At 40.5% G+C, this 26,602-nt stretch overlaps 1 protein-coding gene across 1 annotated transcript in view; it reads right to left on the bottom strand.

Annotated features, from left to right (window-relative positions):
* Positions 1-237: 237 nt before the first annotated feature.
* LOC142098435 (caspase recruitment domain-containing protein 8-like) overlaps positions 238-26,602 on the bottom strand; it is a 36,570-nt gene continuing 10,205 nt past the window's right edge. Inside the window, exons 4-14 of the mRNA XM_075181282.1 lie at positions 25,436-25,489; positions 24,681-24,959; positions 19,266-19,328; positions 18,987-19,090; positions 17,599-17,651; positions 15,413-15,639; positions 14,225-14,496; positions 13,148-13,270; positions 6,966-7,095; positions 5,244-5,294; positions 238-716 (exon numbers count right to left, since the gene is read on the bottom strand). Coding sequence (XP_075037383.1) covers positions 448-716; positions 5,244-5,294; positions 6,966-7,095; positions 13,148-13,270; positions 14,225-14,496; positions 15,413-15,639; positions 17,599-17,651; positions 18,987-19,090; positions 19,266-19,328; positions 24,681-24,959; positions 25,436-25,489 — 1,625 coding nt within the window. The 3' untranslated portion in view covers positions 238-447. The remainder of the gene's footprint in view (positions 717-5,243; positions 5,295-6,965; positions 7,096-13,147; positions 13,271-14,224; positions 14,497-15,412; positions 15,640-17,598; positions 17,652-18,986; positions 19,091-19,265; positions 19,329-24,680; positions 24,960-25,435; positions 25,490-26,602) is intronic.

Raw genomic sequence — 26,602 nt, 5'->3', positions numbered from 1 at the left:
CTTATACACAGGGCCGGATTAAGGGAATGGAGGCCCCTGGGCTAAGAGCGCCTCCATTCCCCCGTGAGGCCCCCAATGTGAGCCACCCGCTGCCCCCCGTACCCCGTGAGGGCCCCCCCCAAGCACTTACCTGTCACTGTAGTCCTCCGTCCCTGGCGCGCTGTAAGCTTCTTACTGAGGAGATCTCGCGAGAGTTCACTCGCGAGATCTCCTCAGTAAGCAGATTACTGAGCGCCGGGGACGGAGGACTACAGTGACAGTGCTCAGCAGCATTGATCGGGCTGGGGGCACCCCCGCCCCCAGACCGATCAATAATGCTGCTGAGGACTTTGAAGGGCCCCCTGGATGCCCGAATGTGATAAATGTGAACATTACAATGGATGTAGATTATGGCATTTAAAATATCTTCCACTGTTCAGTGCCTAAGTACAATATTTGTAGGTATCTTCAGGATTGGCTGTCTACTCTCTCCAGCTTTCTGATGATAGGCCCATTGGTATCCTGTAGAATCCTGTAAAATGACTTCTTCCCATCGTCACCCCAAGACTTGACAAAGGCGTAGAGTGCTCTCATCTTCTCCTGGGAGGTGGATTTGCTGCACACAGTATCATATTGTTCACTGGTCAGAAGTTTTTCAGTTTTAAGACCATCTAGAACTGGCTCTACCAGAGAAATGTCACGGATCAGATATTCTCTATGTTTATCCACAAAGGGCTCTGTAGACAGAGAATTACCTTTAATCATACAAACACATTTATATCACAGACTGCGTAATATTCTTTTTTTCTTGGATTTTTTAACTAATTTTATTAACGTGTAAAACTTATACAGTTCTGTATTTTATACAGAACCACATTACATTGCAGTTCCTACTGTATTTTTTATTCTGTTGATCAATGTACCCTAAATTGTAAACCATAGTTTATTTTTAAAACAACAGCATTGTCATTTCATATTGTGAATATGGCTGGATCACTTATACATAACTTATTGTATAAATATATTTAAATTATTAGCGCAGTGCTCTAATGTACAGGATGAGTCAAAAGTCACAGTACACCCTTTTATTTTAAAAACTCTACAGGAATTGGGCCGATTGGCAGATTTCAAGATGGCGCCCATGTTTGGTACATACCGTAAAAGATAGACCACGTCACCCATACCTTACTGGAGTATTCAGGTTTCCCAGTTTCCTGTAGAGTTTTTGAAATAAAAGGGTGTACTGCGACTTTTGAATCACCCTGTATATCATTGCAAATGTACTGATTTTGATACTGTTATATTTCTGTATTAGCAATGTACTGATTTCTGAGGCCATAGGTATATGCCAGGGGAGGCTATGTTTTGCTGTGTCTGAAGGCAGGTAATCTCATGTTGAGTAGACCTTTTTATCTCAGTGTCCAACACATCCCTTAGCCTGAAGGCACAGGGGGGGGGGGGGTGATTAAACATGTTAAGTTCCTATGCCTCTAAGTTAGGATGCAGGAAATCAAGAGATTGATGTAAGTTTTCTTAAAGCTTAAATCGTATTAACTTCTAGTCTGGAGGATTTTACATCCTGAGGTCTGGTGTAATATTTCAGACGTTACAAAGCCATCTAGGATTAGGGGGTGGTGTTACCCCCTGGCAGGCTCTGTTTGACCATGTAATTCATTATGCCATCTGTACTTAAAGGAGATCGCTAATACCAGAAACTGGCATATGTAACTTTCTTTATTAGGACACCGGAGCTAATAAAACATCACTGCTTCAAGAACCTACTTTGACAACTACTTACTTGCTGTAATTCCTGTGACCTGAAGATTAGACCAAATCTAATCCTTTATCCAGCTGTTCTGAGGTTGGGACCCTGCATCCAGTACCAATGCTTTACTCGCTACCTTGTAGCTCTGGCCAGTGTGATAGGCCAGGAGGAACCACCCACAGCAACCCTGATCTAAAGTAAGAGGTCAGGGGCACCAGTCCAGGTAGCCAATGAGGGGGTTTACTAGCAGTGAAAGTTACTCAGAAAGAAGCGTTTCTAGGGTTAGGATTAGATGTTGGCGAAGATGCCTAGTGGTGGCAGCAGGCTCCTCCTACTGCGACAGGAGGGATGCATTTGGGATAAAGTAAAGGGGATGGTGGCATGTCTAGCCGGTTCTCAGCATAATGGACAGGGTGGCATAGGCGGTCAATCCTGTCACATTGAAAAATAAATTAAATGAACAAATGATTAAAACTAACATAAAAACAGATGCACTAATTTAGAGCACCTTTAATATATTTGAAAAATAGGTTGTGCGGACCATCTCCTTTGGAATTTTGTATATTTTGAAGGCTGTGACTGCCTTCTTTTGGCCCAGCACACCACCCATCTCTTGATAGGTGTTTTTAATCAGAGCAATCTTGTCATTGTAGTGTAGAGTCACTAAATGAGGTAAGTTCCATATTATGAATTATTCATTGTTAGTGTAAGTAGCCATCTGAAGGAGGCCACCATGAGGTGGTAGATGGGCATCTACAGTTTGATCAAAATGAGCACTAAGAACCTTATGTTTATTCTAGTTATATTATAAAGTTTATATTACTACATAGTTTAACATATATCTGTCTTTACTGTTGTATAAATATGATTTTAATTCTTAAAAAGTACACTCATCAGATACGTGATGGGCCAAGTGCTCATTGCAACCAGAGCTGCTATAGCTCAGGCCTGGAAACAACTGTCTCCCCCGTCTTTGGCTAAGGTGATATCTAAAGTGAACTTCAGCTTTGAGATGGAGACCCTAGGAGTTCCGTATTCCACGGCAGCTACTTCCCCATTAGTGAAATGGCGTAGCTGGCATAATTACGTCACAGACGGAGGTGGGCCCCATCCCAGTCCCCCCATAGGCTGGATATCTCCGACTCAGTGTCTCGTGCCTTGATCTAAGAAATATTTGCTTTTGGGCCTAGGTACAAGGATGGAATGGACTAGTCTCCGTATTGTAAAGTTAAAGTGACTTATGTTTAGAGTGCCAATCTTTAGTTTTACTTGTCAACTGACTATAATTATATTTAAATACTACAAAGTGATACATGTCTAGATTGCTGGTGTTTTATGACATATTGTTGTGTTTCGTCCCCACTATGTACCCCTTTCCCCTTTATGTCCTACCCTTTCCCTATTTCTTTTTTTTTGTATCCTTTGCAATTATCTTAGAAAATTCAATAAACTTTATTTCAGTTAAAAAAAAAAAAAAAGTACACTCATTTTAAAGGATTTACAGTTAATAATAAATTGACAGGTAAAGTGGATGAATCCAAGGTAATATAATCTTATAATCTCTTAAAAACTGCCGTTTAAAAGTCTTTTTTTTTCACTTTACACAGCCCCCACTAAGAAACCGAGAACTAATAAGGGTTCTGTAATAACATATCAAGAAATAAGAAAAGTCTCGGGTTTGGAGAACTGATACATAAATAAGCAGATGTCAGGAAAAATAGAATTCCTTCACTATAGAAGTAACCAAGGAGTTAGATGGAATAGTAAGGAATGGTATACTGGAGGTCAGTAATCTGACGGTCAGGTGAGGAACACAAGGAAACTGAGACTGTGTAAAGGTAACACCGGTGAAGTCCCCAGGTCATCACTGGACCACGTGAGCTTCTCACAACCCAGGAGCATCTATATAAAGACTGTGACTGTGTAAAGGTAACACCAGTGAAGTCCCCAGGTCATCACTGGACCACGTGAGCTTCTCACAACCCAGGAGCATCTATATAAAGACTGAGACTGTGTAAAGGTAACACTGGTGAAGTCCCCAGGTCATCACTGGACCACATGAGCTTCTCACAACCCAGGAGCATCTATATAAAGACTGAGACTGTGTAAAGGTAACACCGGTGAAGTCCCCAGGTCATCACTGGACCACGTGAGCTTCTCACAACCCAGGAGCATCTATATAAAGACTGTGACTGTGTAAAGGTAACACCGGTGAAGTCCCCAGGTCATCACTGGACCACGTGAGCTTCTCACAACCCAGGAGCATCTATATAAAGACTGTGACTGTGTAAAGGTAACACTGGTGAAGTCCCCAGGTCATCACTGGACCACATGAGCTTCTCACAACCCAGGAGCATCTATATAAAGACTGAGACTGTGTAAAGGTAACACCGGTGAAGTCCCCAGGTCATCACTGGACCACGTGAGCTTCTCACAACCCAGGAGCATCTATATAAAGACTGTGACTGTGTAAAGGTAACACCGGTGAAGTCCCCAGGTCATCACTGGACCACGTGAGCTTCTCACAACCCAGGAGCATCTATATAAAGACTGTGACTGTGTAAAGGTAACACTGGTGAAGTCCCCAGGTCATCACTGGACCACATGAGCTTCTCACAACCCAGGAGCATCTATATAAAGACTGAGACTGTGTAAAGGTAACACCGGTGAAGTCCCGAGGTCATCACTGGACCACATGAGCTTCTCACAACCCAGGAGCATCTATATAAAGACTGTGACTGTGTAAAGGTAACACCGGTAAAGTCCCCAGGTCATCACTGGACCACGTGAGCTTCTCACAACCCAGGAGCATCTATATAAAGACTGAGACTGTGTAAAGGTAACACTGGTGAAGTCCCCAGGTCATCACTGGACCACATGAGCTTCTCACAACCCAGGAGCATCTATACAAAGACTGTGACTGTGTAAAGGTAACACCGGTGAAGTCCCCAGGTCATCACTGGACCACGTGAGCTTCTCACAACCCAGGAGCATCTATATAAAGACTGTGACTGTGTAAAGGTAACACCGGTGAAGTCCCCAGGTCATCACTGGACCACGTGAGCTTCTCACAACCCAGGAGCATCTATATAAAGACTGAGACTGTGTAAAGGTAACACTGGTGAAGTCCCCAGGTCATCACTGGACCACATGAGCTTCTCACAACCCAGGAGCATCTATACAAAGACTGTGACTGTGTAAAGGTAACACCGGTGAAGTCCCCAGGTCATCACTGGACCACGTGAGCTTCTCACAACCCAGGAGCATCTATATAAAGACTGTGACTGTGTAAAGGTAACACCGGTGAAGTACCCAGGTCATCACTGGACCACATGAGCTTCTCACAACCCAGGAGCATCTATATAAAGAGTACTGTGAGAAGTTGAAACAACCGGGAACCTGGTACCTAAGGTGGTAAAATGCAAAGCATTCAGCTGCTATGTAACTGGACACAGATCCAATGAAAGGAGCCCTGTGTATAACACAATATGTAACACACCTTTCTGCTGATTGGGCTCAACCATTTGTCCTGACCATTGTCGTAATTCTCCTAGAAAATAAAATATTTAGGATTAGTAAACATTACAGGACAATCACTGCAGAATATTTACATCAATGCATCTGTGAAGGGATCTATGTTTCAAGAAAAATGAAAGTCTCCATCATATCCCCACCTCCCTTCTTTCCTCCAAGCTATATATGATAGCCTTTCCTGAAAAGTTTTGTGATTTAGACCATGTGCCATTTTAGTAGCCCCTTTTTTGCACAATCTCTAATTTATGTATTATGTATCAAGTCCTTCAGGAGATATTTCCTATCACCACTTCATTTTCTGCAACTAATTACTTCTCCCTGTGTAACCCACCATCTCACTGGCTTCCCCCATTGCTTTGTTGTACTGTTTGACTACCTTTAAGTCTCCTAAGATAGAGACTCCTATATCCCTTTTCTTCTCTTTAGCAGATATATTAGTCCCATTAATTATATATTCAGCCTTTAGGTTAACGAAACCTAAGTGCATGATTTTGCATTTATTAGCATTAACTTGTTGTTGCCATACAGTTTTCCATCCCTCTAGTCTACCTAGATTAATAATAACTTTGATTATCCCCCCAGTTTGTTTACCCTGTTGTATATTTTTGTGCAATCTGCAAAAGGCAGACTTTACCTTCAGTACCATTAATAATGTGACCAAAAAAGCTATTGAAGAGCACTGGTAGAAGTACGGACCCCTGGGGTACTCTCCACTGGTAACCTCTCCCTCCTCTATCTGTACTCCATCTACTACAACTCATTCTTCAACCAACATCATCCAATCACCTGGAATTTATAATTTATTAACCAATCTTCAGTGCGGGACAGTGTCAAAGACCTTATTATAATCTAGATATAGGCTACATATATGGCTCCATCGTGATCTATAGTCACCCGGTCAAAAAAAGTCAGATTTGTTTGACATGACCTCCCCAGTAAATCCAATGCCGGCTGGAATCTGGCAAGTTGCTCGATTTTAGATATTCTGTAATTCTTTCTGCCAACAATGTTACCATTAATATCTCCAGTACTGATATCAGGCTCACTGGTCTGTACTTTAAGCCCATACAGTGTTTGTGCAGTGAGACTACATTTGTTCTTTTTCGTTCTTCGGAACTTCTCCTGCTAATAGTGACTGGTTGAATAATTCTGACCAGGGTGTTACCAGCACCCCCTTTACGCTCTTTTAGTAACTTTGGATGAATGGGGCCATCTGGCCCCATTGATTCGTTCACTTACAGTTCTAAGAGTTCTGTTAGAACCTTCCCCTGTCTATAGTCTTACGATCCTTCCTTCTGTTTATCTTCTTTCATGTATATTCATAAAAAAGATTTTGTCTCATTGTCTTACTGATCAAAGAGAACGTGAACGTGATCTCCTCCTCAGCTTTGGACATTTGATTGCTTTCTTAGCCTCCTTCAGCCTAGCAGGTTATACCTTTTTATTCATCTCTCTGAGTCTGCACCTATTTCCTAAAAGCCATGTTTCTTGCTTTAATAATATTTGTTACCATTTTTGAGAACCGTATTTGCTTCCCTTTCCTTATATATATCCTGACCACACGCACTATTCCTGTGCTCCATACAAGTGCTTCCACCCTGCCAAAGATGTAGCACAATGCACACACTGACAAAGTGACACACTGCACAACAGATCAGCCAATGCTGGTTAATAATATAAATGGTACCTTTTGTCAGATGTGCTTTCCAAATTACTGCTTCACTGTCCACTTCTGATACCTCTAGATAAATGTTTATATCATCTCCTGTTATGCTGATCTCAGTGCACTGATAAGGCTCTGATTGAAATTGTAGGCTCTAAAAATTTGCAATTAAACATAAATGTTAATATGGATTCATCATCAGATCACAAAGGCACCATCCAGGTGAAACAAGATACCCCGCCATTCTTGGTGTCGGTAACCTTGAAGAAACAAATATTAATGCTCATAACTGTGGTCCCATGAACAGTATTTGTGAGTTTTGCCACGGTAAGCATTTTGCAGCCTAGCAGCCATCTGACAAACTATTTAATCAATGCTGCCACAAGGGTGAAGTCAAATTGGGTGCAAAAGTCCAACATTATCTTACTCTTATTTATTTATATTATCACCGCAATGGAGCCTGGCTTCAAAGTGGAAAATGGGTACTGTCAGTTGCTAGATCAAGATCCTAAAATCTCCTTGCTCATATTAAAACAGTAATATAAAACATAATAGTAGCAATCTTATCCTAGTAGGCTTAATTTAAACCCAAACTTAGTGTGTGGGTAACAGCTGTTTGACAGTTTCTCAAGTGTGAACATGTTCATTCTGCCACTGTATATATACTGTATCGTCACCGTCAAGCATACATTTTCAGGAAGAAACATCAATTATAGCACTTAGTAAAATGAACCATACATGCCCCCTGATTCTCATGTTGGTGCTGATTCATAAAGGAAAGCTAAGCAAAAAAAGCAGTAGTAAATTTGCTTCTGGATAGACCCATGTTACAATGTAAGGGGTGCAAATTAACTTATTATTTTGCTCGTAAAGGAAAATACTGTCTGTTTTTTCATGTAGCACACAAATGCTTGATAGCTTTATTCTTACACTGAAATTTAAAGTTGATCTTGGACATGTCATACCCCGACTATAAATCTGTCCTCACATTTTAAATTTACCTCCCCTCCGATGCAACATGGTTTTGCCAATGTGCAAATTTACTCCTTTTTTTTGCTTTGCTCTCCTTACTGTATCAGGCCCACTGTGTATAAATGCCTGCTCTCACATGTAAGCATTGCCTGCAATAGGTTCAGGCGCTCTTACTTAGGAGCTCCTCTTTCTGCTATTGTCCTGTGAACTGACTCTTCCTGACCCTTTGACTTTGATTGTTCACCTCCAGCATTGTTCCTGACCTTGTCTGAGTGCGCTGAGTTTATGCTGCCACTCGGACCTGGATCGTTTAATTTTTGCTCCTCCTCTGTTTTGGAATTTTCTATACCTGAGTAATAAGCACTAATAACCTCATGGGACAGTCCTCTAAAGTTAAGGGAAAAGGGGGCTGATACTGGTAAAAAAATAAACGGTATCCTGGGCTATTGGTGTTTACAATAGAATTTGAGGATCTGACATTACACATAGACCTTAAATAAGCTTAAGTTCTAAATGTGAACCAACTGCCACCCTAAGCCTAATATTATTCCTAAAGAATAAAGTGAGAAAAACCTAAGACTTTTAAACAATAAGATCAACAGAGGAAGGAATAACAGATACAAATTCTAACTTGCAAATTGCTGCATAATATTTTGCCCAAATATAAATATAAAGTATGATTATAATGGAGGCGACTTTGTTGTGACATTGTGCATTGGTCACATTATATCACAGCTAATCTGCTACCTCAGTGGGAAGACTACGATATAATCAGTAAGAAACACATCACATAACATCATTTTTATCAGTGAATACATGATAAAATTTGTGATCTAACCCACATGCTTTATAGAGTGTTCCCACGAATGATCTTTGAGCAGGGTTGTGTTTTGACTATGTAGAAAGACCTAGAACCTAAACTGCAAGGTACCTGTCAGATTGGCTGGGCGGTGTACAGTGTAATGTGGCTGGGCAGTGCACAGTACAATGTGACTGGGCACTGTACAGGGCAGTGTAGCTGGGCACTGTACAGGGCAGTGTAGCTGGGCGGTGTACAGTGTAATGTTGCTGGGCGGTGTACAGTACAATGTGACTGGGCAGTGTACAGTACAATGTGACTGGGCACTGTACAGGGCAGTGTGGCTGGGCGGTGTACAGTGTAATGTGGCTGGGCAGTGCACAGTACAATGTGACTGGGCACTGTACAGGGCAGTGTAGCTGGGCACTGTACAGGGCAGTGTAGCTGGGCAGTGTAAAGAGTACATTGTGACTGGGCAGTGTTCAGTACAATGTGGCTGGGCAGTGTACAGTACAATGTGACTGGGCACTGTACATGGCAGTGTAGCTGGGCACTGTACAGTGTAATGTGGCTGGGCAGAGTACAGTACAATGTGACTGGGCAGTGTGGTTGGGCAGTGTATAGGGCAGTGTGGCTGGGCGGTGTACATTGTAATGTTGCTGGGTGGTATATACAGGTCAGTGTGGCTGGGCAGTGTACAGTGCAGTGTGGCTGGGCGGTGTACAGTGCAGTGTGGCTGGGCGGTGTACAGTGCAGTGTGGCTGGGCGGTGTACAGTGCAGTGTGGCTGGGCAGAGTACAGTACAATGTGACTGGGCAGTGTGGTTGGGCAGTGTATAGGGCAGTGTGGCTGGGCGGTGTACAGTGTAATGTTGCTGGGTGGTATATACAGGTCAGTGTGGCTGGGCAGTGTACAGTGCAGTGTGGCTGGGCGGTGTACAGTGCAGTGTGGCTGGGCGGTGTACAGTGCAGTGTGGCTGGGCGGTGTACAGTGCAGTGTGGCTGGGCGGTGTACAGTGTAATGTTGCTGGGTGGTATATACAGGTCAGTGTGGCTGGGCAGTGTACAGTGCAGTGTGGCTGGGCGGTGTACAGTGCAGTGTGGCTGGGCGGTGTACAGTGCAGTGTGGCTGGGCGGTGTACAGTGCAGTGTGGCTGGGCGGTGTACAGTGCAGTGTGGCTGGGCAGTGTACAGTGCAGTGTGGCTGGGCGGTGTACAGTGCAGTGTGGCTGGGCAGTGTACAGAGTACAAGAGTGTAACGTGTTGATGTTTCTGAGATGGAAAAAGACAGCCCCACCATCCTCATATGGATTTGCATAAGCCAATGAATGTTCTAAGTAATATGGAACTATAGACTGTAGAATTAAGAAATTGGAAAAAAATCTGTAAAATAATTGGTATTAGCATCAATCACTAAGGGAAGTAGGAAAATAACAATTTGTCAGTGTGTCAATAGAGACTTTGAATGTGATGACTGTGCACATTTATATAGGATATATAGTGTTAGTTCTTAAATAGGACATAGTAACTTTAAACAGTAAAGAAATCAGAAATTACACTTAGCCATTGAAACATCCAATGAGTTAAAAAATTAACAAAGTGTCCGAACACAACTTGCACACTGTAATAGAATAAATTATGGTACAAATATAAGTTGGATAAAATATTGTTAATGTATTATATGTGTTTAAATGACGTAGTTCAACTGTCTATATTTCTAAGTATTCTGTGCATGGGTTAAATTATTTCTGTATGTCTTACAATGAATAGGGGCCTCATTATACACAGGATGCTCCAACTGATGCCAGATGTGTTAAGTAGGTATAAGCTTAGGAATGTAAAAGGTCACATATGCCTCTTTACCTTATGGATATAGGTATTTTGTTTGATGAAATATCTGTTGAAAGCATTTATATTTGATTTCTTTACTTTAGTAGTCTACTATTTCAAAGTATGTCTTCCCCTCCCTACATCTCCAAATTCTACCTACACTCCTACCCGCCCCCTCCGCTCTGCCTGTGACCGCCACCTCACTACTTCACTGATCACCTCCTCTCACTCCCGTCTTCAGGACTTTGCCCGGGCTGCTCCCCAATCTTCCACGTTCCATCAGGTTAGCATCTACTCTCAAAGGCTTCAAGCGTGCCCTTAAGACTCATTTCTTTATTCAAGTCTATCAGTCCTCCTAACTTACTTGCCCTGGCTCTCTCCCCCAGTTAGTACCACCCTATTTGTGTCTCCCCCTTCCCATTAGGATGTTAGCTCTCATGAGCAGGGCCCTCTTTCCTTGTGTTCTCCTTCTACTTTTCCATCACCCTCTGTACCTCTTGGCTGGCTTCCCTAGCCCTGTTTTCCCTGTTTTCTTAAGCTTCGGCCTTATTCTCGTTTATTTCTACCTTCGCTTTCACTATCTGTCCCAGAAATAACCTGATTTACTTTACCCTGTCACCTGTGTTTGTATATATTTTTGTATCATGTTGTGTCTTGGTTCTCTGTTTTCTGTATATGTAATGTACGGCGCTGCGGACTCTTTGTGGCACCTTATAAGTCAAAGATTATAATAATAAATAATAATATGTGATACAATTAGTGACATCTGTTAAGAGGAGTGGATTTTTATGTATATAGTCTAAGTGCATTGGGTAAAAAAATCAGTCTTGCTCTGTTTTTGAACTAAGGGGTAAATGTATTAAAGTCCGTTTTTTTAGCTGTCAACTCGCCGATTCCCGGCGAGTTGAAAAAAACGGACTTTAATACATTTACCCCCAAGACTCAATACATTGCATTATGGAAGAATAAAATAACTTTGCCATTTTTACACTTACTGCTTTTGAGTGCTTAATCATTATCACACACAAGTTGCATTTTTAAAAAGATTTCCAACTGTACTCAAATCCAAACGTATCTCAAGAGATGTTTCGATTTGAATCCGAGCGGAGGTACATTCTGGCTAAACGATACTTACCATATGTAAAAACACAAAACAGACTGCAGTATACAGACGTGTGTATGTACAATATAAGGTCACATCAGAACACAGAAAAAACTGTAATATAAAATCTACAACTCTTAACAGTATAATCATTTATAGAAATATTTAATTTATATATTTCTTTTTCTTTAAATTCATCATTAAAGATGCTTGCAGTGTGTACTGTACATACAATGCATTTTTGTGGTCTATATTACTTACATACACATGTTCTGTTCTATCTATTAGCACACATATGTCTACTTTTTAAATCAAAGTCTATATTGTGTCATCACTATCTGTCGGTACTTACACTTACCATGTAGTGGGTGCAAATGATAAGACTGAACCTAGCCTACTTATGAGGAACCCAGGACATGATCTGGCTGCATCTGCGTCGGAGGCCCTTACTGTACATGGCCTATGTTAGTCCGCCCCTTCTCTCCCCTATTTCGCCTCTCAAGTCATAGGCCAGTTTAAGTGTAATTTGTGCTGCAATTGCATTCAAGGGTAGAAGGTCCAATTCTGAGCCTGTGCAGAGCAATGTCACGCAAGATATTCTACACAAATGGACATATGTCCGAACATTACGATAATTCTACACACAATGGGCATCAAATAGAGTTGGATGGAAAACGCATCCAAAAAAATGTGCAATTTACTTGTGTACGCTGTGCTACATTTTATTGTTTTTTCTTTATATTAAATATTTTTTAAGGCCACAAACAGCACAGACTGGTAACACTATATCAGGGGAACCCACAGAGTGGGGTGTCTCTGTCATAATGTCACCCAGTCCTAGCCTGTTTAGCACCGGACTAAATTCCGTAGGAATGTGCCCCACACAAAAATGCAGGCCTCCCTACTGAAAACAGCCCCGTGCTGAAAGCACTATGACTCCCCCCATACCCTGGGGCAGTGGGTATGGGGTAATGACAATCTTAGTTAATCAATATATATGTATATATTTTTTGCTGGTGCACTATTGCTCCAAGCAAACTCTAGCAGTCATAAATTACTTGGGTATGTTGGCGCTTCTAGAACTACTGCCAGCACAGCAATGGCTGCCAGCGCACAGGTGCACCACAAGTTCCAGCAGGCCCTGGATGCCAGTGCATGTTGGCACTTGCATTTCTACAAGTGCTAGCATGCTCTAGCAGCCATGGGTATGCTGGAACTTGTAGTTCTACAAGTACCAGTATACCCAAGCAGCTCAGGGCTGCCAGGGCTTGCTAGGACCAGCAGTGCATAAGCAAAAAAGAAAAAATATTTATTAATTTACTTTTTATTATCTCACACCCACCACCCCTGGGATGTAGGAGGATCCATATTGCTTAAAGCACGGGCCTCTCTAAGGTATAGTGTGGTGTTAGTTTCGTCTGACTCTGCATAGGGTAAAAAGACAATAACATCCAACTCTACAATCTGCAATTTTGAAAAATAAAAAAAAGATAAAAATTGTTACCTGTGGGATTACAGATACATCCGGGTCTCCTCTGACCAAGTATTTTATCTTAGTATATACTGTGTTATTGGTATGAAGAGGTTTGTCAATTCTCTGAAATTTAGACTTCTTTTCGTCAAGCATCTATAGTTAGAACAAATAAAATTAACATATTAATACACTGAACTGAACACAGCACAATTGATGTGCATGGCAGGACCCTGATTTTGAACCAGAGTGACTGGATGTGCTCCTAGGTGTGCTGAGAGGCAGAATCTCCCAAATGGCACTATTTAAAAACATATATGTCCCAACACAGTCCAACAACCTATTACTGTAGTACCGTCCCCTTCATAAAAATAAAAGTTTCAGTTTTGCTCCTAAAATACTGTTCAGTGTAATCTCATTTATACTACTTGATCTTGAGACCTGGACCTCACCTAATTTTCGTATAATTTTGTGCCAATAAGTTTAGCTGACTGTTAAATAGTTGCGTTTTATTTAACATTAGAAGGGTACAAATATAGGATACAGTAGTGGTATCCATAGCACCACAAATTGCATAGATTGGTGTTAGAAGTGGGATCACACGCTAAGAGGTCCAAAGAAAAGCATGAAGGATGTAATGAAGTCTAGACTGGAACAACAGCAGCAGCCACAATAACTTTTGCAGTAGTTTCAGCAATTACATCAGAGGCCTAAGAGATATACATTTTGACAAACATGACTCTGGAGGCTTTCCTGTCAACAACGGAGCAGAATGCTATCCATAAAGATTGTCTACAGTAACAGTGGGCTGGTATCCTAGATCCTTTTCTCATCTAAAATACCAAAAAAGCCTACCTGGAAGCAAGTGATGCCCATAGCTATGGAAAGCTAAAGATAAAAATTCTTGCAAGTGCGGCAGTAATCACTACAGTCTGGGAACATTGGTAACATTCATGACAACAGAGTGATGACAAACCGGTGAGGTTGTAGCTTGCACTTCCTAAAGAGAAGACTACAATTTGCCTACATGGATAATCATATAACTCTACACATTAGCATTTTAAAAGTTATTAATTTAATAAGAGCAATTTATGTTTGTGCAACACTCACCTTTTCTGCGTCTGCTGAATACGGCAGTAAATAAAGATGAATTTTGTATTCCTGATATTTCGGGTCACCCTTACAAACTGTACTGAAGTACAGCAATACAATTCCATGAATTGGAACACTTAAATTCCAAAAGGACAACAGAGCACCTAAGAAGGAAAAAGTGGGATTTTCCAATACGATATAAAAAGGATCAATCCGCGATGGTGTTTCCAAGGTCAGGTTCCCATCCTTAAAGTGAGCACATTTTATTTGTGTTTTATCCCCAGTGAAACCTACAGGGTACAGAAAAAATAATAATGTTACCAACACCGAATGATTGTCAGCAAAGACGTTTAGTGCGGCATATTTATGCCAATAAAAAGAACGCATTTTAACATACTACGATAAAATAAGATGAAATGTAACATGGTAATTTGTACAAAAAGCCAAATAATACCACTCTACACTGCCGCCCTGGCAATATCTGGGTTCATGAACTGGGATATTGCCTGGGAACAGTGCAAGACACCCAGGCAAATACCAGTTAGACCGTGTTCACACTGAACAGGGGTCTGCCCGGGTCTCCCTGTCAACATCACAAGAGAAGCTCTGATTGGTTCTTCTTGTAATGGGTTTTTTTTGTTTGTTTTTTACCTGTCAATAGGTTTCAGTGAGACCCGGATTGGACCCGGGAATAACCATGCAAAAGACCCGGGATCAATTTCCAGGTCATCCGACTCGGGTAGATGCAGGAGACCCCTTTCACACTAAGCCTAGACCCGGTCTTCGGGACTCGCCTCAGCAAAAACCCAGGTCTTTAAGGCAGTGTGAAAGGGTTATTAGGTTCACTGAGCATAGTCAGGATCTGTGCATCCAATGAGCACAGGATTTGCAGTTGTGATGGTGGAATTCCAAGTTGCATGTCTTAAAACGTTACCCCTAAGTACACCCTACTATTAATAGAGACACTGAGCCAATACCACAGCAATAAAGAATGTTCAGGGTCCTTCAAGGCCCACCCATCATGCACCAATCCATATAAACACCATATAAAATGACTCAGAGCCCCCAATTTATGATGTGTCTAAGCAATACTGCTAATTTATAATAATAATTGTTTTTTATTGACTTGGGTTAAGTGTACAATATTTTAACCAAACACACTCCTGCCAGGCCCTAAATTAGCTTACAATATAATATGTGACTTACTTTCTATGCACAAATAATGAGGTAGGTACACTGCTGACACCACATGAGGTTCAACATCTGTCTTTATGTTGAACAGAGGACCCACAATCTCATATTTATTGCCCTGAATTCCTTTCAAGTGATTGTCCCAGGATTCCAGGTTATACTCGATGGTCACTGGATGTGTCACCTGAAATTTAATCCCAGTCTTCTGGCAGCGGAAGAGGCCGGCAGATGTCATCTCTAGTCTGAAGGACGAGTGAAGTACAGAATAATCAGTACATGAGAAGCCCGGTCAAAGGACAATACATGGTCATGTCTGCTGCTCAGATAAATGTCTTAATTAAATCAATATATAATATTTGAACATGTTTGAGTTTAAGATATATTTTAGATATATAACATTGAAGATGATTTACAATGAAGAACAATAGTAAATCACAGTGCATTTTGTTGCACATGTTATGTTTATAACTTAAAATCAACATTGTGGCCCATCTGGTTAGACACCTTAAGCAATCATGGGACATTTTTTGTGGTGACTTAAATGTCCATGGTTGCAAAAGTGTAAATGTTAGCTCAATACGCCCTTATGTAACCACTGCGCAGCTCGTAACAGTAAGTGGGCCTCTGGTGGCTTTTCTTTTAATATTTTTCAAAATTTTCTGATTATTAATCCATCTCACAATGTATATTAAGTACCTACCCTAAACAAATTGTGTCCTATAGAAAATTGTGGATTATTAGTAGAAAAGCTAAAATCTGTCTTTTTTGTTTTAAAAAAAAAAAAGTTTATGCACTTTAAACACCTTATAACTTATTTTAATATCTAGTTTATTAAATATTTTTTTTGTGGTACTGGAAAATGTTGGGGGCAGAAGAATCATTTATGGACTAGATGGCAGCACGGTGGCTAAGTAGTTAGCACTTCTGCCTCACAGCACTGGGGTCATGAGTTCAATTCCCGACCATGATCTTATCTGTGTGGAGTTTGTATGTTCTCCCCGTGTTTGCGTGGGTTTCCTCCGGGTGCTCCGGTTTCCTCCCACACTCCAAAAACATACTAGTAGGCTAATTGGCTGCTATCAAAATTGACCCCAGTCTCTGTCTGTCTGTCTGTGTGTGTCTGTGTGTGTGTGTGTGTGTGTATGTTAGGGATTTTAGACTGTAAGCTCCAATGGGGCAGGGACTGATGTGAGTGAGTTCTCTGTACTGCGCTGTGGAATCAGTGGCGCTATATAAATAAATGGTGATGATGATGATGATAGATGCACATACTCGATTATTGGATTTCTGGACCTCCAAGAAGGTCATTTTGGTTCATGAAAACAGGAGCGGGAGTAGTGGGTTGTTCATCACTAAACTAGAGACCCCGCCTGGGACTCTGGAGTTAATACAGATGAGTGGCAGGATGTTACTACTTTGTGAATACATTTATGACATAGCTATGGAGAACAGATATGTATATATTTCTAAACTGTTTCCTTTGACACACATTCCTGTATCTACTGGTCAGAAAACTCTATGGGCTAGATTTACTAAGCTGTGGGTTTGAAAAAGTGGGGATGTTGCCTATAGCAACAAATCAGATTCTAGCTGTCATTTATTTAGTGCCTTCTACAAAATGATAGCTAGAATCTGATTGGTTGCTATAGGCAACATCCCCACTTTTTCAAACCCGCAGATTAGTAAATCTAGCCCTATGTCTTCTATTGTTCCTGTCACTCCCAGTTTACCTGCAGCAGAGCTGTCAAACTAATCAGAAGTAGGTGATGAAGAGATTAAAGCCTCCCTGAAACTTGCTTTCTACTTTGCTCTTCTATGACAGGCTGCGCTGTGGGTAAGTAGCGCAGACAGATTTGCACTAACAAATGAAATCGTAGATTAAAGATTGGGTTCAGCCAACAGTTTCATCTCGTCCTCGTCATTCTCTCTGTACTAGTTTTAATTAGCTAATAAAATGTAATTTCTAAATTAAGTAATTGGATTCTATTGTAGGATGTGAATGAGGGGAGCCCATTCATCTTTACACAAATGCTAAGCCACATAGTAACAGACACATAAACTGCGGAGTTGTATCTGAAGAATAACCTGAAAACCAAACCTTATGCCAAACTCTAACCACAAATGGTAACTTAACTAATATAACATATTTTTACTCTTATATAGTTTATATTGCTTTTATGCATTATATATACTGGTCTTACCTGTATGTGCTTCCATTCATAACTGGAATAACTACATCACCAGAATCTTGGTCCTAATGGAATAATGAATGAATATCAAAAACATGGATGAAGTTATACTGTCTACAAACATCATATCACATCACAATACTATGAAATGTCCATGTTGTGCACTCAGATGAACAATCCTTAATACAATTATTATTATTATTATTATTATTATTATTATTGATTCTTTATAAGGCAGTGTAGTGGTGAGTGAACTGGGATCCATGACTTCCACTGGTGGGATTATAATAACACTATGTCAGTGTGGTAATAGTTGGATGGATATTTTCACAGATTAAAATGCTGCTCCCACCCACAGGCCCTGTACTCAAGTTTCATGTTTCACCCATCCCGAACCACCTGCTCAATCTCTCTCTTCCACTGTCCCTCAGCAGTAACAATCGGTTTCTATACACTTATAATTCCACAGCACATTACAACCAGTGCCGCTGCACAGATGTTCTGCAGCAGGTGAAGGACTATGGTGACAGGGCCGAAGTGAACCACAGAGTTGACTTTCAACCATGGCGTCATCTGCATTGAGTTAACATGTTCTCCTCAAGTTCAAGTGGTTTGTTTCCTCCCATGGTCCAAGAACATAAGGGTTCGTTAATTACTTATGACTGACCTAACTATGTGTGAGCCTGTTGTAGGACAACTGGATTGTAAACCCCACCATTGTTGGGATTAATGTGCATGAAAGCCACATAGTATGTTGGTGCTGTATAAAGAAATGATCATATTATTATATATTCTCCATATAGTGGTTCCTCAATCTGCAGAATGTGGAATGGGAGTTACTTAAGAACTTACTCCCTCTATACTACATACAGTGTATAGCACACACACACACACACATATATATATATATATATATATATATATATATATATATATGTGCTTTACGCTGTGTGTAGTATAGATATCCATAGAGTCCTAGTTATCCATAAAATTACATAGAATTCCTTTCTTTACAATACAATACTGCCATTCTTTGTGACCAATCACCTGAGATTATGACATTAGGGTGTTCTGTGTACTGAACGAGTAAGGACATAGAAAGATTTAAAGATGTATAAAGAACAGAGTGTGATAATGACAGGTGAGGAGGGTCTGTTGCCCATTGTATGAATGCACTTTCCACCTTATAATTACAGGAAACACCAGGATAATAACCACAGATATATAAATACAAAAAGCCTACATTAATGTGTGAGAAATATTACACAGGGAACTTGTCATTTTCTATCGACTCTAAATTCTTTTGCCATCACCCAGTAAAGTTCCCATTTAATTTAGATGATAATTACTTCACTTCATTACATTAAAAATGTAATAACAAAATTATCTATAGTTATTACCTTTCCACAGAGCTTGCACTCCATCTGACGTCTCTGCGGCTGATCACAACTTGTGTGAGCGGAGATTATTTGTATTCCTTCATCCTTGGGTGGAGCATTTACACCTTAAATGAGAAAAGCATTTAAATTTTATATTTATTTAAATTAGACTTTCTATAAAGTACTGCTTTCCACACATCATTTGTGTTTTGTATCATTATAAATGTCTGCTTTCGTATACTATTGTTTCTTATTAGAATATTTTTGTTGCTTGTAAGATGTTCTGAGTGAGAGGCTTACCGGAGGAGCTGGGTTTCATTGTCCATTGCTCATCCCATGTTTCCGAGTGTTGTAATGGTAGTGCTGGTCAGACGAAAGAGGAGAAAATAAGGATAACTTTAAACAAATGCAGGAAAATAAGAACTTGGACTAAAAATCCCAACAGATTCCAATAAATCTCCAAATAACCTTTAATAAATATATGTGTCCTGTTCAGCCAGTAGTATTGAGATGGATCCACACTTATTAAGCCACAACTAAGATCTCCTGAAGATCCAAAGTGTTGTTTATGTCTGACACCAGAAGCCTGGCTGGAACAAGGACATTTTCTCACTCTCCTGTCTCCGCTCCTCTCTACAGCTGCCTTATTTTTGGTGAGATTAAACGTTCTGTGGTGCTAAATAATCAGAGGCCAAGAGGAGGGTATTTACAGAGCTGTTGACACCAGAGGCCAATTAAGACCCTATGTGGACCTTGGCAAGATACTACTTTTCCCTCTTCCCTTCTCTGATTGGCCTTTCCCATGGCTTTTACCTGCACCTTTACAACATACCACTCTATTCACTTATCCTTGACTATCTTTATACTCCTAAAGAGAACTGCTTTCCCACCTGCCCAAGCAAGATCCAGGTGTTGTGGGACTACAATTCCCAGCATTTCAGCATTGCAGGCCCACCACAATGGGAGTGCAAATGTTTGTATAATACTGGTCTACTTTAATTGTATTTCTTCAGGCATGCTGGAGGTTGTGGTTCCCCAAGAGCTGGAGTCTGCTGGGGATGGTGGGAGGAGAGATTTGTTTCAGAGTATGCGGATAACACATTTCCCCTCTCACCTGTATAACACACTCCATTCTCCCTTTAGCATCCTATCCGCCCATATCAACACATCTATTTATCATTAGAAACCCAATTGCACCTATAAGTCTGTTTTTGTTGTTTCCGTTATTTTAATTGTGGCGATAAATTGCTTATACTGATACTCATCAAAATACTGTATATACCATTGATAGCATTAATGGATTAACAGATTCTTTATTATGTGAATAAAGACATTTTAATTATTTTGGTCATCCTGAGATGGCAAAAATAGAATGGGTATCACAGAGATACATGTACTGCTGTAATACTTATTAAATGGTCTTTCCCATTTTTTTTTTATATTAATTTAAAAGGATTTTTGTAGAATTTTTCTTTTTTTTTCTTTTTATGGAAGATTTTTTAATACTTTTGAAATAAATATACACTTAGCAGAACAAAGCACAGGACAAAATGCACCGCTGGACTCAGCAAGGACAGAGCACTGGACTGATGCACCACTGGACTCAGCAGGACAGAGCACTGGACTGATGCACCACTAGACTCAGCAAGGACAGAGCACTGGACTGATGCACCACTGGACTCAGCAAGGACACAGCACTGGACTGATGCACCACTGGACTCAGCAAGGACACAGCACTGGACTGATGCACCACTGGACTCAGCAAGGACAGAGCACTGGACTGATGCACCACTGGACTCAGCAAGGACACAGCACTGGACTGATGCACCACTGGACTCAGCAAGGACACAGCACTGGACTGATGCACCACTGGACTCAGCAAGGACACAGCACTGGACTGATGCACCACTGGACTCAGCAAGGACACAGCACTGGACTGATGCACCACTGGACTCAGCAAGGACTTTTTTGATTTATTTTTTTATATTAATTTAAAAGGATTTTTGTAGAATTTTTCTTTTTTTTTCTTTTTATGGAAGATTTTTTAATATTTTTAAAATAAATATAAACTTAGCAGAACAAAGCACAGGACAAAACGCACCGCTGGACTCAGCAAGGACAGAGCACTGGACTGATGCACCACTGGACTCAGCAGGACAGAGCACTGGACTGATGCACCACTAGACTCAGCAGGACAGAGCACAGCACAGCACAGCACAGCACGAGAAATAGCAGGACAGAGGACCACCTAACACACCCTCCCTCTTCCCTGATCAATGCCCGAGTGAAGATGGCGGCGGCAAGCGGGGAATTTAAAGGTTCCGAGTATCGCGAGATCCGACAGCGGGATTATGACCCAGAGCCTCGTTTTAAGTTTCGGAATCGGCGGGAATACCCGGACAGTGCTCGGATCTGACTCGGATCCGCGATGTTCGGGGGGGCTCGGATTCCAGGAATCCGAGTGCGCTCATCCTTAATTTATTTGAGAGCTAGGAAACACACAGATGAGGTGCTAAACGATGTGTCAAATTTAGGTTGTATGACAATGTAAGTTTCCCATAAGAATTACTGCACCCCACTGAAATAAGCAAATCTGATACTAGGGGTATAGACCACAATAAAGGTACAGATGTGATAGTAAATTATGCTGTAGTACCAAGAGTTAGTTATCCTTGGAACTTGGGTTATTTAAAAAGAGTAGCCTAGTGAATTACAATACGAAATCTCTGTTCAATTTTTCCTCAAAATAGTACTTTGTTGGATATTAGGACCCTAATGCAGTCTGTAATATAAATTTAAGGTTGCACATGACATATTTCTGAAAGACAGACATTCAGGAAACTGTGGAACGCTATGTACCTCATAGAACAGAATTGATGAGAGTGTCACGATCTGCCCTCAGCTTATGCATTACATGCTGCTTTGCATGGCAGCTCCTGCCCTTTGTGTCTATTATTGTATTGTATTGCAGCAGTACCTCTGATTACCAGAGGTGCTGCTATTATGCCTTTCTTGTTTGCCTTAGGGGTTAACTTGTTCACCAATTATCCCATGCACCTGGGTGTGGTTTTCCCTTTATATACCTGTCACTCCCAGCACACAGGGCTGGTTATTGTTGTCCCATCCTGTGATGTCCTTTCCTGTTGTCTAATCCTGATGTAATTTCCTGTTGTCCTTACCTGATTGTTTCTGGACATTCATGCTACTTTCTGCATCAGCTGGAACCTGGTATTTATCACTGCTCCTTATTACCTGTTGTTAATACCTCTCTGCAAATAAACACAGAGTGTTTTCACCAAATTCGTGACTCCTAGCTGTACTTCTGTTTGAGATCTGTGACAGAGAGTAAGGGGGAGAAACAAAAAAGAACATACAATAGGTACTGAAAAGGGAAAAGAGAGTCCATTCTAAAGGTTGTTGTATATATCGGCTGGAGTTTTCTCTACAGTTTTCTCCTGTGGTGCGCACAGGTAGGTGGGTAATTGAGACAGGAGTAATGGGGTGTTGATACGTTAATAAGTTAAAAATAAAAAAATTGAATTTTATGTACCAGTGTATTTCTCTGTGTTTGGACTTTTTTACATTTTTTTTTTTACAACTATTTATGTTGGAAAATATCATTAACAAAGAAGAATCAGCAATTGGTACATTGCCAAAGAAAAACAACATATTGTCACAGAACAAACAAGTAAGCAAACATTGGTTGTGCCAATTGTTCAGGATACTGCAACATTTTCTAAGAATATGAGGTGGGGAAAGAGGAGGGGTGCACTGGTCGCCAAAATTAAATTACAGAAGAAAAGACTACCCAAAGACTCAGGGAGAAGGATCAACGTCCAACATCAGGTCACCTATGAATCGTGCACCATCAAGGACCCCAGAAGGTTCACTTAGCAAAAAGGAGCTAGTATAGGAGTAAAGGGACTACAAGTAGAGCCAGGGGGCCCAAATCTGGTGGAATTTATTGTCCTTGTCATGTAAATGATATGTAATCTGTTCCACCTGGGCCATAAACCAAATGTAGGAGCGTAAGGCCGCCATAGTAGGGGGTTCAGGTTGCTTCCATGATTTAGCTACTAGACATCAGCAAGGATATGGGAAGTTAATTTCGAGGACTGCCTATCGTTATCAGTTAAAGGATAGCAAAGAAGAAAGGACCATGGGTCTTTCCGAACGGGACACGGGAGGAGAGAAGAGAGGAGGGTCCTATCACGGTCCCAAAAGGAGGATATTTTAGGACAGGTCCACAAAATATGTAAAAAAAAATCCCATCTGGCCACAACCATGCCAACATGGTGGAGAACTGGAGGGAAACATTTTAGTAATTTTGTCAGGATTGTAGTACCACCGGTAGAGTATTTTATATGCGTTCTCCTTGACCAAGGTGGAAATAGAGCTGGTGGCAACCTGATCCCTTATGATCTCCCAATAATCCTCCTCCATGGGGGGGGGGGGGCAGATCCCTCTCCCACTCCCTCTCATGCCTACCGCCAGGAGGGAAAAGTACGTTGAGAATTAGGGTGTATCTGTGTTTGGATTTTAATGTATCTTGTGCTTTATCGTAAGTCAAACTTTTGTGTTATAAAGAATACAGTAGCCTGTACTACATGTAAATATTAGAAGTCACTCAGACACCCATGAGCTGTATAAAAACAACTGTGTACTTTCATATAGTTACATTACCCCTTTTTCACTTCAACAGTATATAGTATATGTTAGACCCTTAGATTGGAAAAAGTTAGAAACAAAATTGCAAAAAAGTTAGAAACTGGTATCAAACAAAATACACAGTTCAGCGCACAAGTTTTCCTGAAGCCAAGTTTCATGGCTGACTTTTCAGTTCAACTTTTACTATAAGAACCCCCAGGTTTTTAAGTGTTGTGCTGGTTATGGATTTTAGGGGATGGGACTCATTTGATTTTTTTTACCTACAGGGGAGGGAAGTGGTTCCCTAACATAGGCAATGTACAGTAAGGGCATGTTCTAGCTTTTGTGTACTGATTCAGATTGGGACGTAGTCGCAGATACGGCTGAAAAAGTGTTTATATTTGGTCAGGGGCAAAGATAAAATAAATATTTTTACATGTACGCATATGAGGAAGTTGTTCCAGCTGCATTAGCTAGTTAATTAAAGTGTAAATGATGTTTCACAGCAATTCCGTTCATAACGTATAAAACAAAAGGTTTTGTACATGTCCGCAAGTTAGATGTAAGTGTCTGAGTGGTGTGTCACTTCTTATCATGCATGTTCACATCAAAATCTCCCTTCTTCTTATGCCATCATGTGACCATTGAAGAGCTTCACAACTGACTGGCTCTGACTGAGAGATCAGGTTACACCATCTTCAGGAGCTAGAAACCAAATGCTTCTAGTTGAGAAACTCTTTTTGCAGTGCCAGACAGGAAAAAATCATGTTAAAAAAGTTGCTGTTTAAAAATGTTTATATGGGATTGCAGGATTAAATTGGGTTTAATAGTAAGTGGCAGACCAGCTATTATGCAGTAACTGTAATAGCAACTATGCAGATTTTAATGGCATTTGAAGGAACACTTGTGTGTGGAGCATCAGCATTCAGCCAACACAGGGGTGTTTTCCACAAATGGAATGGACAAGTATATGTTTTAAGCAGGTTCCCCCACACATTATAATAATACATATATAGCAACATGACATGGATCAGTACATACACAAAATAAAATAATGATAAAACTTACGACACGGCTTCTTATTCTTCTTGGATTCCAGGTTTGTGATGAGAGATTTATTATGTTTCCTCAGAACTTGGAGCAGCTGGTCCTTCTCATCGTTACCCCAGGATGTGACATAATAGTAGAGCTCTCTCATCTTCTCCTGAGAAGTTATTTTGTTGCGCACAGTTTCATACAGGATCTCTGGCAGCAGCTTCTGCTCCAGAAGATCATCTAGAACAGGATCCACTAAAGATACGTTACTTATTATATGTAACCGGTGTTTATCCACAAAGTGCTCCTCACCTGCACATACAAGAGCAGATTTATTAGGACATAATGCAATTCTCATATCAACCGATCATATACTCATTGAGAGTGATGAACAAGATTTAGTTTAGGAATTATTGATACTAACAGTTATAACAATTATGAATACCATCCAATTTTTCATACAAGGTGTATGTAGTAGCAAAGCCGCTGACCAAAACGGACACAAGCAATGAGCACATAATTTACTTTTCAGCCTGATCGGTTTTGATTTGTTACACAGCAGTCTATGCATATTATCATAGTGAGGAACGATCCATATGCTTGAGGAAATGTACCACACACCAGCAAAATTTCCATATGTGTTGAAAGGTGTTTTTTTGTATATTGTTAAACAAAGGAACTGTCACTGGTCTTCTATTGTACGTCACTGTGGCCATGTTAAAGTAAGTGTTATACATCATCATCATCATTTTACTTCAATGTACATCCAGGGATTATGATCTACTCACCTGTAAAGGACACTGATGTGGATGTGTACTCAGATATTTTTTCAAAATCAAAAACTGCAAAAAATAAATAAATAAAAAAATAAAAATCAAATAATAAATATATATATACATACGTAATATATGTGATATGTATTTTGTCCTTATCTAAATTTTATTCACACTATAAAATTATCCCATTCCTCAATGTCAGACACCACATCTGACATTGACCTCTTGGCACAACATTCCTGTAAGTGAGCACATCAGTCCTGCAGCGTCATACAACGATTGCCACTACTGGCCTTAGAAAACATAACTATTTTCTTATAAGGACAGCAGAGTTTCATGTACATTATAAATGCCAATGTCTCCTCTTTCTGGGCTTGCACGATACTCAGACATAGAGGGAAGAACTGTCAGAGCTGGGTAGGTTAGAACATCGGAACATTACTTGCCCACCCAGCTATGAGTTAATATACACGGCGGTGTTTAGGAGGAATTACCACGGGCCCATATAGAAGATATAAATTGATGGACGAGCAATTAAGGATTATTACACTGTTTAATAATGTGGGCAGGGGTGGATTATTAATTTAAAGTGGCCCTGAAGAAAATGATGAAACTGGAGACAGATTTGGGGGATATTAGTGATAAGAACTGGGTTAATACACTTGAAAGTCCATATAAAATCAATACATCTGCTAGATTTCGTCAGATCCAACTTTTTCTCCTAAATAGAGCATATCTTACCCCTCTACGATTATCTAAATTAAGTAATAATCTTAATTATAATAAATAAATAATAAATAAATAATAATTTTTATAATATACTTTCCCCCTTACACTAGGGATCGAGCGCCAGTGCGCCCACATCACTTTCTTGTACTGAACATTTAACACGAGAAAATAGTAAATACAAGTCACGGCCCCTGTAGGCGCTAGGGCGCATGTGCATGACGTCACGGGGTCTCCGTGACGTCGGTACAAGCTGGTGCCGCATACAGCATTTAATCTCGAGCATTATCACATCACTCCCTAATTTCTCCTGATGAAGTTCTTTAACAGAACGAAACGCGTTGAGTCCCTAATCATACTTGTTGTTAACTGGAATCACTGCCCTATCCTGGGATATATAGAGATACCATCCTACACTGAACTTCTGTGTGGAGTCTTTGAGGAACATCTATA

Source organism: Mixophyes fleayi, chromosome 7, assembly GCF_038048845.1.
Source record: "Mixophyes fleayi isolate aMixFle1 chromosome 7, aMixFle1.hap1, whole genome shotgun sequence".
In the NCBI taxonomy this organism is placed as follows: Eukaryota; Metazoa; Chordata; class Amphibia; order Anura; family Limnodynastidae; genus Mixophyes; species Mixophyes fleayi.
The sequence above is the reverse complement of the archived record's forward strand: the minus strand, read 5'-3'. Positions and strand labels throughout refer to the sequence as shown.